Raw genomic sequence first — 14170 nt, forward strand, 5'->3', positions numbered from 1 at the left:
ATACTTAAATTGTTATTAAGCTAGCCTGATTAAAATATTTGAAGGCTAAAATCTATTGTATTAATTGTTCATACCAGCGAGCCATACCTTTCAGTTTCTCTGGTTTTATATTTTAGTAATTCTAAGGATAGTTTTTTCCACTATATGTTAGAAGGCGAAAATGATTGGACAGTACTATACCTTACAACTTTTGAGGAGAGTAAATCTGCTGAATCACTTTTACCAAAGTTATCTATCAGTAACCATATTTCTGTCTGTCTCATTAGCTTTAAGAAGGCTATTGAGTTGTTATGTTTGAAGAGTAAAATATATACTGCATGAACTTGCAGTGAAAATAAGGAAATTTCAGGAATGCCATTAGTTCTCTCTTACATTCCTGAATATCAAAGTTTTATAAATCGTTCCTAATGATAAAATCCTCGCACCTGGTCTGATACAGGCTTAGTCTCCCAAAAGTGTAAATGTGTTTGCCAGTACACCACTGGAGAACAGATACTTCAGGTAAGTGAGTGTCTTCTGTGAAAGCAAAGTGCTCCTACATTCATGTATTCACATCACATGCATGCATGCTTTTGCAGAGATCCAACATGCTGAGTTTCATTTTGTAGGATTGCCTGAGAGCATGATTTTTTTAAAGTGTGTCACCTTTCTTAAGAAAAAGAAAATATAATTTCAGTTGTCAGGTAAAATATTCCAGATAAAATGTGAATCCTGGAAACCCCTGACAGTGACGCTGCAGTTATTGTTTTGTCAGTCCTATTGTGACATTTCATGGTGGGTTGTCTTTTGCTTGAATTGGTATTTTTCAGTAAACATGAGGATTTATTTTGTTCATTTAAAATACATGTATGAGGAATACATTAATAACAGAGTAGAGATATCTCATTAAATAAATATAACTATAGTTTTATGGTATAGAGATGATCATTGTAGTAAGTTTTTGGTGAGTAGTAAAAAAGTAATTTAAAAATTTGTGGGTAAAGTTAAAATGATGGAAAATTTTACGTGGTATTTCTTTGCTTTATTAACATTTTTAATTTCTACTTTTCTCTTAAGGAGTCTTCTGAAATCTGTTGAAGAAGAATTACATCAGCGGTAATTTTAATTTTTAATTAAGCTTAAAATACTGTATGTCACAGAGTAGTAAAGCCCGTTTGCCCCCTTCTCTCTCATGTTAAGATTGCTTTGTTGTTTTGGTGTTGTTTTAATATTCTGAATTCTATAAACATGTAGAAGTAAGATTCTGTCCTGCGCTAGCCCTTCCTGCATTTTCTAAAATTTCTTCTTAAGCTGTCTCGGTAAAGTCCATTTAGTAACCTTGAAATTATTCTTCTTTGTTCTTAGAGGGCACGTAGCACATTTAGAAGATGATGAAGGGGATGATGATGAATCTAAACAGTAAGTTCTTTTTCCACTTTTGGTAAAAGGAAGGTCATTTAACCTGATTCAGTAAATCTGACAACTTATATTAAAATAATTTTAATATTTCAGTAATACAGTATCATGGGTTGTACCACAGTTTCTTTCCTTTTCTCTATTCTAATTGTATTAGTCGATTCGGGCATCTTTAACAAAATACCATAGATGGGTGGTTTAAACACCAGTTTATTTCTCACAGTTCTGGAGGCTGGGCTGCTGGCAATTCAGTCCCTTTGAAGAGCTCACTTGCAGGCGGCTGCCTTCTCTCCATGTCCTCCCCTGGACCTTCCGCAGTGGGTGCATGCAGAGAGAAATCTCTCTCCCTCTTATTTTTTTTTTTAAGCCACCAGTCCTGCCTGATTAGGACCTCACTCTTACGAGCTCAGTTAACCCTAATTACCTCTACAAAGCACTGTTTCCAGATACAGTCACATTGGAGTTAGGACTGTAACCTTTTTTTTTTCTTTTTTAGGGCCGCACTTGTGGCATATGGAAGTTCCCAGGCCAGAGGTCAAATTGAAGCTGCGGCTGAGGCCGCAACCACAGACAGCAGCACTGGATCTGAGCTGCATCTGCAACCCATGCTATGGCTTATGAAAAAGCTGGATCCTTAAGCCACTGAGTGAGGCCAGGGGTCGAACCTGCTGAACCACAATGAGAAGGCCAGGACTTTAACATATAAATTTTGAGTGGTCACAGTTCAGTCCAGATACCCCGCAAACTCATGTCCTTAACACATGCAAAATACAGCCATTCTTGGAATTCCCATCGTGGCACAGCAGAAACCAATCTGACTAGGAACCATGAGGTTGCGGGTTCAATCCCTGGCCTCACCCCGTGTGGGTTAAGGATCCAGCATTGCCGTGAGCTGTGGTCTAGGTCACAGACACAGCTCGGATCTGATGTTGTTGTGGCTATGGTGTAGGCTCCAATTGGACCCCTAGCCTGGGAACCTCCATGTGCTGCGAGTGTGGCCCTAAAAAGCAAAGAAAAAAAATTTTTTTTAAATACAGCCATTCCTTCCCAACATCCCTAAAAGTCTTAACTCATTCTAATATCAACTCTAAAGTCCAAAGAGTCATCTAAATCACCCTGTTGTACATCTGATGCTCTCTGGATCACCTTCAGGATTATTTTTTGCTCTGTTTGAAGAATAGAGCATGTTTGGCTAGCTCTATCATCCTGTCCTTTCAAATCCAAGGAGTCCCACAGCCTTCCTTCATTTTGTCTTTTTCCCTCTCCTTTTGTGACCACTCGTAAATTCTTCACTGAGTGTTCCCTTCAATGAGCACTCTTGGTGTTCTCTTCAGAACATGCTTTCTGATGCCATCCACTTCTAAGCTAATGTGGAGAGGCTGAGAGTTTTTTAGATTTCAAGTTCTGATTCCTTTTCACAGAATAATTCCTTCTTTTATTTTTATTTTTTATTTTTTTGCTTTTTAGGGCCACACCCATGGCTTATGGTGGTTTCTAGGCTAGGAGTCTAATCGGAGCTACAACTGCCTGCCTACACCATAGCCACAGCAACATATGATCTGAGCCGCATCTGTGACGTACACCACAGCTCATGGCAACGCCAGATCCTTAACCCACTGAGCGAGGCCAGGGATCGAACCCTCAAGCTCATGGTTCCTAATCAGATTTGTTTACACTGCGCCACAATGGGAACTCCCAATAATTCCTTCTTTTATTTTCAATTTTGTTAAAAAAGTTTTTTTATTAAACTATAGTTGGTTTACAATGTTGAGCCAATTTCTGCTTTAGATAATCCTTCTTTGGTTCATTACTCTTCTTTCATTTTATTTTAAGCAATAAGAAAGAACCAAGCTGCTCCTTAAAACTTTGCTTAGATATCTCTTCAGCTAAATATGAGCTTTATCCCTTGCAGATTTTCCTTCCACAAAAACACTAGACTATATACACAATTTAGTGTTTATGCCGCTTTGTAACAGGGATTACCTTTCCTTCAGTTTCTAGTAACACAGTCATCATTTCCATCTTAAGACCTCTCCAGAGTGGGCTTTGATGTCCATATTTCTACCAATATTCTGTTAGTGATTGTTTATGTATTCTCCAAGAAAACTTCTCACTAGCTCTCTTCTTTTCTCACTGACCTGCCACTCTTAATGTCCGTATTTCTAGTGTGCACTTCAGAATTCTTCCAGCCTTTAACTATGACCCAGTTCCAAAACTGCTTCCACATTTTTAGGCTTTATAGTGGCACTCTACCTCTTGGTAACAAAATATTGTAGGCTGAGTGGCTTGAGCAACTGAGATATGTCACAATTCTAGAGGCTGGGAGGTCCCAGGATAAGGTGCCTGCAGATTCAGCTCCCAGTGAGGGCCCTCTTCTGGCTTGTAGACAGCTGCCCTCTTGCTCTCTTTTCACATGGCCTCTTCTCAGTGTGTATGCACGGGGAGAGAGAGAGAGTTCTCTTCTTCTTATAAAGCCACCAATCCCGTTGGATCAGCTCCCTGCCCATATGACCTCACTTAACATCAGTTACCTCCTGGAAACCCCATGTCCAGATAAAAGCATTGAGGGCTTAGAGTTTCAGCATATGAGTTTTGAGTGGACGCATTTCAGTCCATAGCATTAGTTGATGGCAAAGAACTTTGAAAAAAATTTACAGAGACAGCAAACATATCCTGTAGTTTAATGTTGTAAATTAGTCATTGCTTGGTAGCTACTGTAATTATTAATACAACTACAAAGGATCTGACTGTATAGTTGATTAAGTTTCATCTGATATGTTTCAAAAAAGAAAATACTTTGGATATAAATGTATTTTTATGGGGCAATATTTTCACTTAGGTAAGTATCAAAATTTAGTCGTTTTAGATTTTTGTGTGGGAGACTTGTTTTTTTCTTTTTCCTTTTTTTGGCTGTACCTGCGACATATGGAAGTTCTCAGGCCAAGGACTGAATCTAAGCTGCAGCTGTGACCTGTGCCATAGCTGCAGCAACACCAGATCCTTAACCACTGTGCCACAGCAGAGACTCCTGTTTTTGTTTTTTAAGAAAAATTTGGTTTCCTGAAGTTCCTCTGTGGCTTAGCAGGTTAAGGATCTGTCATTGTCACTGCTGTGGCTCAGGTCACTGCTAAGGGGGTTTGATCCCTGGCCTGGGAACTTAGATATGGCCCAGGCATGGCCAAAAACAAAAAGATATTGTTTCATGGTAGTGACAAAAGCACTGATAAACAGTTGGGGACATTGATCTTCCTTTCTGCCTCACCACTCTGTGGCCCTGAATCACATCCCTTAACCTTTTTGGGCCTCAGTTTCCTCATCTGAAATTATTATGCTCAATAATATTTTTTATTTTTAATACTTCTAAAACTCTAGTCTTGAGTTTTAATGAATTTTATCTTCAGTCAATAAATTATGCCTATAATTTTGTAGAACATTATGAATTTCTTGAAAGATATTTCATAACTAACAGTAGTAAAAATGAAACTTATACTGTTATGTACATCATTTTGCTGTTTTTCCTTAAACCATGTGATGCCTGTGTTTTTATATTAATTAATTACCTTTCCATTTATATAAGTTGGAATTTTAGTTATCTTTTCCAATTTTAATTACTAGATATTTGAAGCCAAGAAAGCATGTCTAGTTACTTCTGAATAATACTTCATTTACTTGTTTATTTTCAAAATATCTTTGAAAAATTAATCATATTTTAGTAGTGATTTGTTTGTAAAATAAAGAATTCTGATTCTAAACTTCAATGTTTTTATAGTTCAACTATGAAAGCCAAGGTTCCCCCTCCTTTGCCACCAAAGGTAAGCAGATTTGTTTTTCATTTTGAATTGTGTGCGTGTGTCTGTGTGTCTGTGCGTGTTCCACTTCGACACTGTATGGATACTTACTCTAGCTTATTTTCACTTGGGATCCACAAAGAAAAATCATGAGGAAGTTACAAACTAAGTAGATGATTGTGTTTATTTTTATTTGTCAAATGACGAATTACCCAACTTGTCATTTGTTTATTCTAAATAATTTCTAGAAATTTTTGCAATAAAGTGAGTAAATCAATAGATTCATATTACACTTGGGTTAGAAAACTCATATCTTTCTTTTTTCTTTCTTTTTTTTTTTTCCTTTTTGGCTGCCCCACAGCACATGGAGTTCCTGGGCCAGGGATCAGATTCAAGGCACAGATGTTGCAGCTGCGGCAACGCCATATCCTCAACCCATTGTACTCGGCCAGGGATTGAACCTGCACCCCAGTGCTCCTAAGACATTGCCAATCCCATTGTACCACAGCAGGAATGCCAGAAAACTCGTGTTTTTGTTTTGTTTTGTTTTTGTCTTTTTGCCTTTTCTAGGGCCGCTGTCTGCGGCATATAAAGGTTCCCAGGCTAGGGGTCCAATCGGAGCTGTAGCTGCCAATCTACACCACAGCCACAGCAACACCAGATCCGAGCCTCGTCTGCGACCTACACCACAGCTCACGACAACACCGGATCCTTAACCCACTGAGCAAGGCCAGGGATCGAACCCGCAACCTCATGGTTCCTAGTTTGATTCGTTAACCACCGCACCACCACGGGAACTCCCAGAAAACTCATGTTTTTAATAAGTTTTTTTTCTTCAAAATCTATGACTGACTAGTAACTGATTTCCTGAGCATGGATAGAGGATAGTGGTTTATTATAGATATTTAATTTTCAGAATGTACTTTTAAATTGAAAATACAAAATAGGACAATAATTTTCAAAAATTTTTAGCAACAAAATCCTTTTGTCAAACAAAAAGGCATCATAAAATAATTAAATCCCAACTGATGGAATTTTTTTAAGTAAAATGAATTAATACAGGTATGATAATTTAAATTTACTGTATAAGTTCATATGCGTAGCAAATTTTAATTATAAAATGACCTGCATATAAAGCGAGTTGTTCCAAGGTTTGAAATCAGGAGTTAAAAATGAAAATTGGCGTCTGACCAGTGTAGATAATCCAGTGTATTACTATATTTTGTTTTCATTTTATACTTGAGAAAATCACAATTCATACAGGTAAATAACACTATTCTTGCTTGTTTAGTTTTACATTAACAGAAATATAACAGAGATCTGAATTTCAAAGAGATAAGTACTGAGCAGTCTTCCCAATAAAGGATACATCATAAGGATTTATAAATTTCCCAAACCTTCAGCTGACTGGAGGTTATTCTAACTGTATGCACAGAAAGTTTCTCGGGTGTAATGTTTACTTCCGGAAAGATATTTAGTATTTTTCATGTTTAATGAAACAGATAATTTCATGTTTAATCATAAGTCTCCTTTTCTGTATTATTACAGCCAAAGTCCATATTCATACCACAGGAAGCTCATTCTACTGAGGATGATAATCAAGGAACAATCAAGAGATGTCCCACATCAGAAAGCCCAGCAAAGCCATCCCAAGTTCCACCAAGGCCACCACCTCCCAGGTTACCTCCGCAGAAGCCTGTTGCTTTAGGTAATGGGGGACCAGAAGGTGAAGTACGAGTGTTGTCAGGTTTTCATAATGTGTGGGGAAAAATGGAGGGAATCCTTCTTTTAAGAAATTGCTTGAAATTCCTTTGAAAAGAGAAGGAAAGCAATGGCTCTCGAGATATTTGCTGCTTTTTGCCTCATAGTTTGAAGTGTTTTTATGACAGGGTTACTGTGACCCAGTCGGGGATATTTTGCCCTTTGTTTTTTATTTCATATTTAGCCTTTCCTCTTTTGGACAGATGTTTACATGCAATTAGTCATTTAGTTAGAGTGTGGCAACAAAAGAAATTAAAAGCTGAACAAACAAGGAAAATATGTTTTAGTCCTAGGCTACTTCTGTTTTAGAAAAAAAAGAGGGGAGTTCCCATCGTGGCGCAGTGGTTAACGAATCCGACTAGGAACCATGAGGTTGTGGGTTCGGTCCCTGCCCTTGCTCAGTGGGTTAACGATCCGGCGTTGCCGTGAGCTGTGGTGTAGGTTGCAGATGCGGCTCGGATCCCGCGTTGCTGTGGCTCTGGCGTAGGCTAGTGGCTACAGCTCCAACTCAACCCCTAGCCTGGGAACCTCCATATGCCGCGGGAGCGGCCCAAAGAAATAGCAAAAAGACAAAAAAAAAAAAAGAGGGAGTTCCCGTCATGGCCCAGTGGAAACGAATCTGACTAGGAACCATGAGGTTGCAGGTTCAATCCCTGGCCTCACTCAGTGGGTTAAGGATCCAGCATTGCCATGAGCTGTGGTATAGGTCGATGTGACTCAGATCCCGCGTTACTGTGGCTGTGGCAAGGGCCAGCAGCTGTAGCTCCTATTCAACCCCTAGCCTGGGAATGTCCATATGCCACAGGTGCGGCCCCAAAAAGACCAAAAAAAAATTTGAAATAAGAGAGGATACCTTGTCTAACTCATTTATTTCATTTAATCATTTTTAGATAAATGATTGTCAGTATTTGCTAGGTATTTGCCTCCAAATTAATACTAGAAGGTGCTGTTTTAATTCGTAAAATGTCTTATGTGTTACGTAGAAGAAGCAGTTAAAAAAAGAGCAACTAATGTTTCTTGGATAACAGACTGTGAATTGCCCCTTTCCTTAAAGTAGTTATGTATTCAATATTTTTTTCCTTTTTATCACAAGTTTATGTACTTAGATACAACCTGAATTTTAATTTGCCTATAAGAGAAAAATAGAGATAAAAGTAGAAGAACATATATATAGAACTTGTTACAGTACTAAATATTTTGATTGGGTAATCCAAATGAACGCTGAAACTGCCTCAGAGATATTTTTGTTTCCTACTTGATAATCTTCTGAATGAAAATTCTCATTAAAATCAGTCCTTTTTTAATATATTTAAACATATCCTTTTGAAGGAAATGGAGTGAGCTCCTTCCAGTTAAATGGTGAACGAGATGGTTCATTGTATCAACAACAGAATGACCATAGAGGCACAAACCTTTCAAGAAAAGAAAAGAAAGATGTACCAGTAGGTATTTATGTTCATAAGCTCTACCTGTATTTGTTTCCTTTTTCACTATTAAATTTTTTTCACAGTTATAATTAGTGAAACTATAGCAGTTATATATTTTATAATTAGTATATTTATATTTTAGTATGTTAATTATAATGACAATAGATTGTTTAAATCTTTAAAAAATCGACCTTGCTGTGGTAAATTTGAATGAAGTTTTTCTGCTATTTAGGCCAATTTGTTATATAGCCTATTATAAAATGTGACCTTCTGCATACAAGTAAACACTTAGTATTCTTGTGATTCCTGGAAAAATATTACTATTCTCGATGAGAATTGATCCTTATTCGTATTTCCTTTTACAGTCTCAAGAACTTAATGGAAAGAAGGACTTGGACAGATAAGGAAAGCCATAGCTTCTACCTCAGGACAAATTTCTGTTACACAATTTGTGATGTTACTACTCTTAAAGAAAATAATGGCGTTACCTGGTGGTGCGGCTCATGTCGCTGCTGAGGCAGGGTTCATTCCCTGGCCCAGGAATTTCCACATGCCGTAGACATGGCCAAAAAGAAAGAAAATGGCTAACAAGGAGGAAGGATTAAGATTATTTTCTAGTAGGGGAGTTCCCGTCGTGGCTCAGTGGTTAATGAATCTGACTAGGAACTATGAGGTTGCGGGTTCAGTCCCTGGCTGCTATGGCTCTGGCGTTGGCTGGTGGCTATGGCTCCGATTAGACCCCTAGCCTGGGAACCTCCATATGCCACACGGGAGCGGCCCAAGAAATGGCAAAAAGACCAAAAAAAATATGTATATATTATTTTCTAGTAGGTATAAAATGTCACTTCAGGAAAGATGAAATTAGCCTTATCAGCTATTCTTATTACAAATGTTAGGTAAAACACTATAACATAACTACTAAAACATAAATAGAATTTATCAGGGAGATTAAAATTTTTTGATATTTGTAAAATATTTGCCCTTGATCATTAGAAGACATTTATCCATTATCATGAAAACAAATAAAACAAAAAATCCTTAAAATTCCCAATTCAGCAGATGCCAATGAGATCATAAGACATATTTGGGGATAAGTTTCTGTATATACAAATATTTGTTACAGAGGTCTATAGGACATTTAATATGTTTATGTGCATATGGTTATGGGTTTGTGCAGTAAGAACATTGCTAAAGGCTTTTGTACTGTTCAACTGTTTTATAAGATTTTACTGTAGATTATGTCATACCATTTTTTATAATTTACTTAAAGTATTTGGGGTTATCCATTGTAACTTGTTAAACTTAGGACATTTATAACAAAAGCGAAATGTCCTTTAGTAATAGGGTTATGAAGTCTGTCCAACTGAATAGTGCCTTTTTGCTTTCATCAGTGTAAATTTTGGTAGCCCTGCTAATGTAGTAGTACAAAAATGCAGCTTAATGGCTCTGCAGCACAGTGTAATAACTTTTGAGAGATGAGTATCTTTTTTAATTTATGCATTTTAGTTCACTTTTTTCTGTTACCCCATTTTACTAGGATAAGGAGCTAGTAGTTAAACCAAGTCTCAATATTTCTGAAATAACCTATGTCGTGACTGTATCATATGGTAAAGAGTATCCATAGTATATTGAAACATGATTCCACTTTGTATAGCTTCTTCAAATTATTTACAGCCAGTATTTTCAGTACTTAAGTTAAATCTGACAGTCATAGCATTCAGAACTCCCTAATTAAAAATGATATTGTGGGGAGTTCCCGTTATGGTGCAGCGGAAACCAATCTGACCACTTACCATGAGAACACAGGTTTGATCCCTGGCCTCGCTCAGTGGGTTAAGGATCCGGCATTGCCCTGAGCTGTGATGTAGGTCACAGACACAGCTCGGATCCCGAGTTGCTATGGCTGTGACATAAGCCAGCAGCTGTAGCTCCCATTTGACCCCTAGCCTGGGAACCTTCCTTATGCTGCGGGTGCAGCCCTAAAAAGACCCCCCAAAAAAATGACATTTTGGGAGTTCCCATCATGGCTCAATGGTAATGTACCCCACTAGTATCCATGAAGATGCAGGTTCAATCCCTGGCATTGCTCAGTAGGTTAAGGATCCAGTGTTGCCGCGAGCTGTGGTATACGTCACAGACGTGGCGTGGATCTGGCATTGCTGTGGCTGTGGTGTAGGTTGGCAGCTGTGGCTCCATTTCTGCCCCTAGCCTGGGAACTTCCTTAAGCTGCGGGTGCGGCCCTAAAAAGCAAAAAAAAATTAATTTAAAAAATGACATTTTGCTGAAATAGATGGCAGTTCCCTTGTGGATCAGTGGGTTAAGGATCTGGCATTGTCGCTACTGTGGCTCATGTTGCTACTGTGGTGTGTGTTCCATTCCTGGCCCAAGAACTGATGCATGTCACAGGCTTGGCCCAAAAAAGCATAGATGAAGTTTAGTAATTTAAGGACATCAATGTAAAAATAAGTACAGAAGTTATTTGCAAAAATGGAAAAAATTATCAGAAATCAATGCTATTGTTAGGCTGTATGTCCTCATAAACACATCTACAGAGTAAAATTTCAGTATTTTATTTCTTACGGGTGTAACACTATTTTATTAACTCTTAAAATTTCACTGACAATGTTGGTCATGCCTCATGCTCAGATTCTTGAAATAAGAGACATATGGACAGAGTTTTAAGGGTGCAATGTGAAACACAGCATAATATACTAACAAAATTTAAGAGGAGGTATAACTATATCTCTGTACTCAAGTATAGGCCCTGCAAGGAGAAGAAAAGCTCAGGACTGAAAGAGGTCCTTGATTGCTAACAGAATCTCCCCTTGACTTCAGACTTGAGACAAACCAGAGTCTTGTCAGCTTACAAAAACCACTGACTTCAGGACAAACAGTAACAGGATTGGAAAGAGCCAATTCAAGATTGTGGGGGCCAGTCTGGAGGCGTTGCCATGAGCTGTGGTGTAGATCAGAGATGCGGCTCGGATCCCGTGTTGCTGTGTGTGTTGTGTAGACGAGCAGCTACAGCTCCTGATTCAGTCCCTAGCCTGGGAACTTCCGTGTGCCATGGGTGCGGCCCTAAAAATGCAAAAAAAAAAAAAAAAAAAAAAAAATGTTGCCCAAGACCCAGTGTTAAGGCAAAGAACAAGTTGATAAACAGTGAATAACTGTTTTCCAAAACACACAAAAACAGTATTTCTATGGGGACATGTATATAAATAGATGCAAAAAGATCTGGAAGAGTACACAGTAAACCATTTGGGGTGTTGGGGGACAGGTACTAGGACTAAGTGGACTTGTGGAAGGATTATAGGGAACTTCAGTATTACCTGTAATGTTTTGACAAAGAATTCCAATACACATATTTGAAATACAGTGTTGGTATCCCAAACAACAAGAAGTATAATCATGCATGTGTTCTTTTTCTAGAAACCTATTAGTAACGGCCTACCCCCAACACCTAAAGTACATGTAAGTATAAATATTAAGTAGATTAAGTTTTCAAACTAAATTCAGTGACAGATAATTGCCTGAATGTGTACCTCTCGTTAGACATTTCTGCTTATTCTAAAGAACCTCTATTATTATTGAAAAATATCTAGGAGACTGCTGACTCAAATATCATGATTACATCTGAAAAGTAGCTTTTCAAGAGAAAATTATGATAATTTACACATTCTAAAGCTCCTTTGAAAATTCGTTGTTTTCTTTGCATATATTTTCGAAGAAATGTGAAAAAGGCATATATGTATGTAGTAGAAAGTACAAAATATTGATGTAACATTTTTCTAACCTGTTTTCAATTATCAAAAACGATTTTAGAACTAGAAGGAGCATGGAAGGAGCATCTGGCCCAAACTTTATTTTGGCCATGAGTTAAACTGAGACCCAAAGGTCTTAGTCATCAAGATCACAAAAGTCCACCCAACTCACCAGACCTAGAACGTGGACGTCCTATTGTTATAGTCCTACTAGGTTTTTTATATTTAAGTATACCATGCTGTCTTTTTAGGCTTAAAATTATATTAATTCAGCATAATTTTAGGTTAGTATGGATAGAACTACATTTTTGCTGATACAGATCTATAATCTGAAACCTTATAGACTAGTTTGACAATGTCCATAGTTTTTCTAGTTCTGAACCTCCCAACTCTACTTTTTATTTAGCATTTTTACTTTTTAATTCTACTTTTTATTATAAAGATCTGAATAATTATACCTCATCTAACAAAAAGAATTGTTGATTGTAAAGGACTTTCGGACCTAGCAGATATATATACACACGTAGACAGTAGGGATGAGATTTCCTATTGAGCTGTGAGATAAAACTCCTTATCAGGTATACAGTTGGCAGAGAAGAGCTGATGACTGTGGACCAACTATACCAATTAGCTTTAGTTTGGAACTAATTTGATTGTTTTGTACATCATTTTGTCATTTGGATTTTTAGGGATTTAGCAGTACCTTAACATATGAATATTGGTACCTATCTTAAAGAATATTTATTAGGATTAGTTAAGTGACATAATTTCTGCCCTACACCATAAAAATATTTTTTACTGTTCTACTGCCTGATCGTATTGCCAGGCTATGGTTCTTTTAAGGGAACTAAAATCTTCAAAATACTGGTTGTTAGGTTTCTATGAGTAAAAAGGAAATCTTAAGATTTATTATTTTATTACTTCGATTATTTTGTGTTAATATTTTTAATCTTCTTTAGTCAACTATAATCACTCACAGTATTATCTCCATGTTCGTGAAGAAAACATTCCTACTCTAAAATCATGCACCAAATATTCCTTTATTCTTTTTCCTTTATGTTCTTGGTAGTAAAAGTGATTAAATGAGTAAGGTTTTTTGTATTTATTTATTCTAACCAGAACAATAATTTCAAAATTAACATTTTACTCTTTGAAGATCAAAAAATTTTCAAATGAATTGTTATATTTCATTATATGATATTTACTGTCTGAAAGGTTTGTAAATGAGCTTGGTAAATAAATACATTAACATCAAAGAATAAAGCTTTTTGTTGAATCCTTTCAGGGAAAATAATCAGATTGTTCAGTTTTTTTTAAAAAAAGTGGATCTCTATGTTTTGTTTAAAGTATACTTGATTTATGGGTCTTCATTTTTAAAATTACATATAAGAATTTCAAATCAACATACTTCTTCAATATCATAATATTAAATTGAAAGATTAATGTTATTTTTAGGCTCATGAAACCAAATAAGAAAATTTTCCCCTTTATAGAGATTATGATTTCCTTTTTACCAGAAAATATTGTATTACTCCTCATGTAGAACATACAAGTAATACTTATGTAAGCAAATTATTGTGCAGCATTGGTTGCTATTACTCTTTGTTGATTTGAGAAGATAGGAAGAATAAAATGACTCTCTTAAGTAAAGGCTTGTATCATCTGACAGTCCTTGTTGTGCCTGGAACTTCCATGCACTATAAGGCAAATGACTAGGACTCGATATATTTATTTGGTTATTTTGTGTTTTTCCAGATGGGTGCATGTTTTTCAAAGGTTTTTAATGGATGTCCCTTGAAAATTCACTGTGCAACATCATGGATAAACCCAGACACAAGAGGTAGTCATAGATGTTTTTGTCTTTTATCTTTCTGATTGTTTAGTGTTTTCATGAAGCTGTGAAAGCACTCAGTTTTAATCACTTTCTGCATATCCTTCTGGAAAAAATATTTTCTTACAATTAAAAAAATTTTTCAGGTAAATATGTTTCTCTGTGTTATTAACAGTGTTTGAGATGACCCATGATATTAAAATTTCA

The 14170-nt window shown here is 36.7% G+C and overlaps 1 protein-coding gene across 13 annotated transcripts in view; it reads left to right on the forward strand.

Annotated features, from left to right (window-relative positions):
* MAP4K3 (mitogen-activated protein kinase kinase kinase kinase 3) overlaps positions 1-14170 on the forward strand; it is a 197662-nt gene that overhangs the window by 156210 nt on the left and 27282 nt on the right. For 10 of the 13 annotated variants that reach the window (XR_014842154.1, XR_014842155.1, XR_014842156.1 and 7 more), the window contains 7 exons: positions 1057-1095; positions 1345-1398; positions 5165-5207; positions 6732-6891; positions 8274-8386; positions 11801-11842; positions 13888-13972. Coding sequence is in view for 6 of the 13 variants with exons in the window: in XM_021088336.2 (XP_020943995.1) it covers positions 1057-1095; positions 1345-1398; positions 5165-5207; positions 6732-6891; positions 8274-8386; positions 11801-11842; positions 13888-13972 (536 nt within the window). In the remaining 7 variants the exon portion in view is untranslated. Of the gene's footprint in view, positions 1-1056; positions 1096-1344; positions 1399-5164; positions 5208-5544; positions 6892-8273; positions 8387-11800; positions 11843-13887; positions 13973-14170 lie in introns of all 13 variants that reach the window. The other 3 variants (XR_014842159.1, XR_014842158.1, XR_014842160.1) reach the window with 1 other exon arrangement.

This window comes from Sus scrofa, chromosome 3 (genome assembly GCF_054392235.1).
Source record: "Sus scrofa isolate SSC_HxYL_T2T_F1_AM1 chromosome 3, Sscrofa_HxYL_maternal_Yorkshire_Landrace_v2.0, whole genome shotgun sequence".
Lineage (NCBI taxonomy): Eukaryota > Metazoa > Chordata > Mammalia > Artiodactyla > Suidae > Sus > Sus scrofa.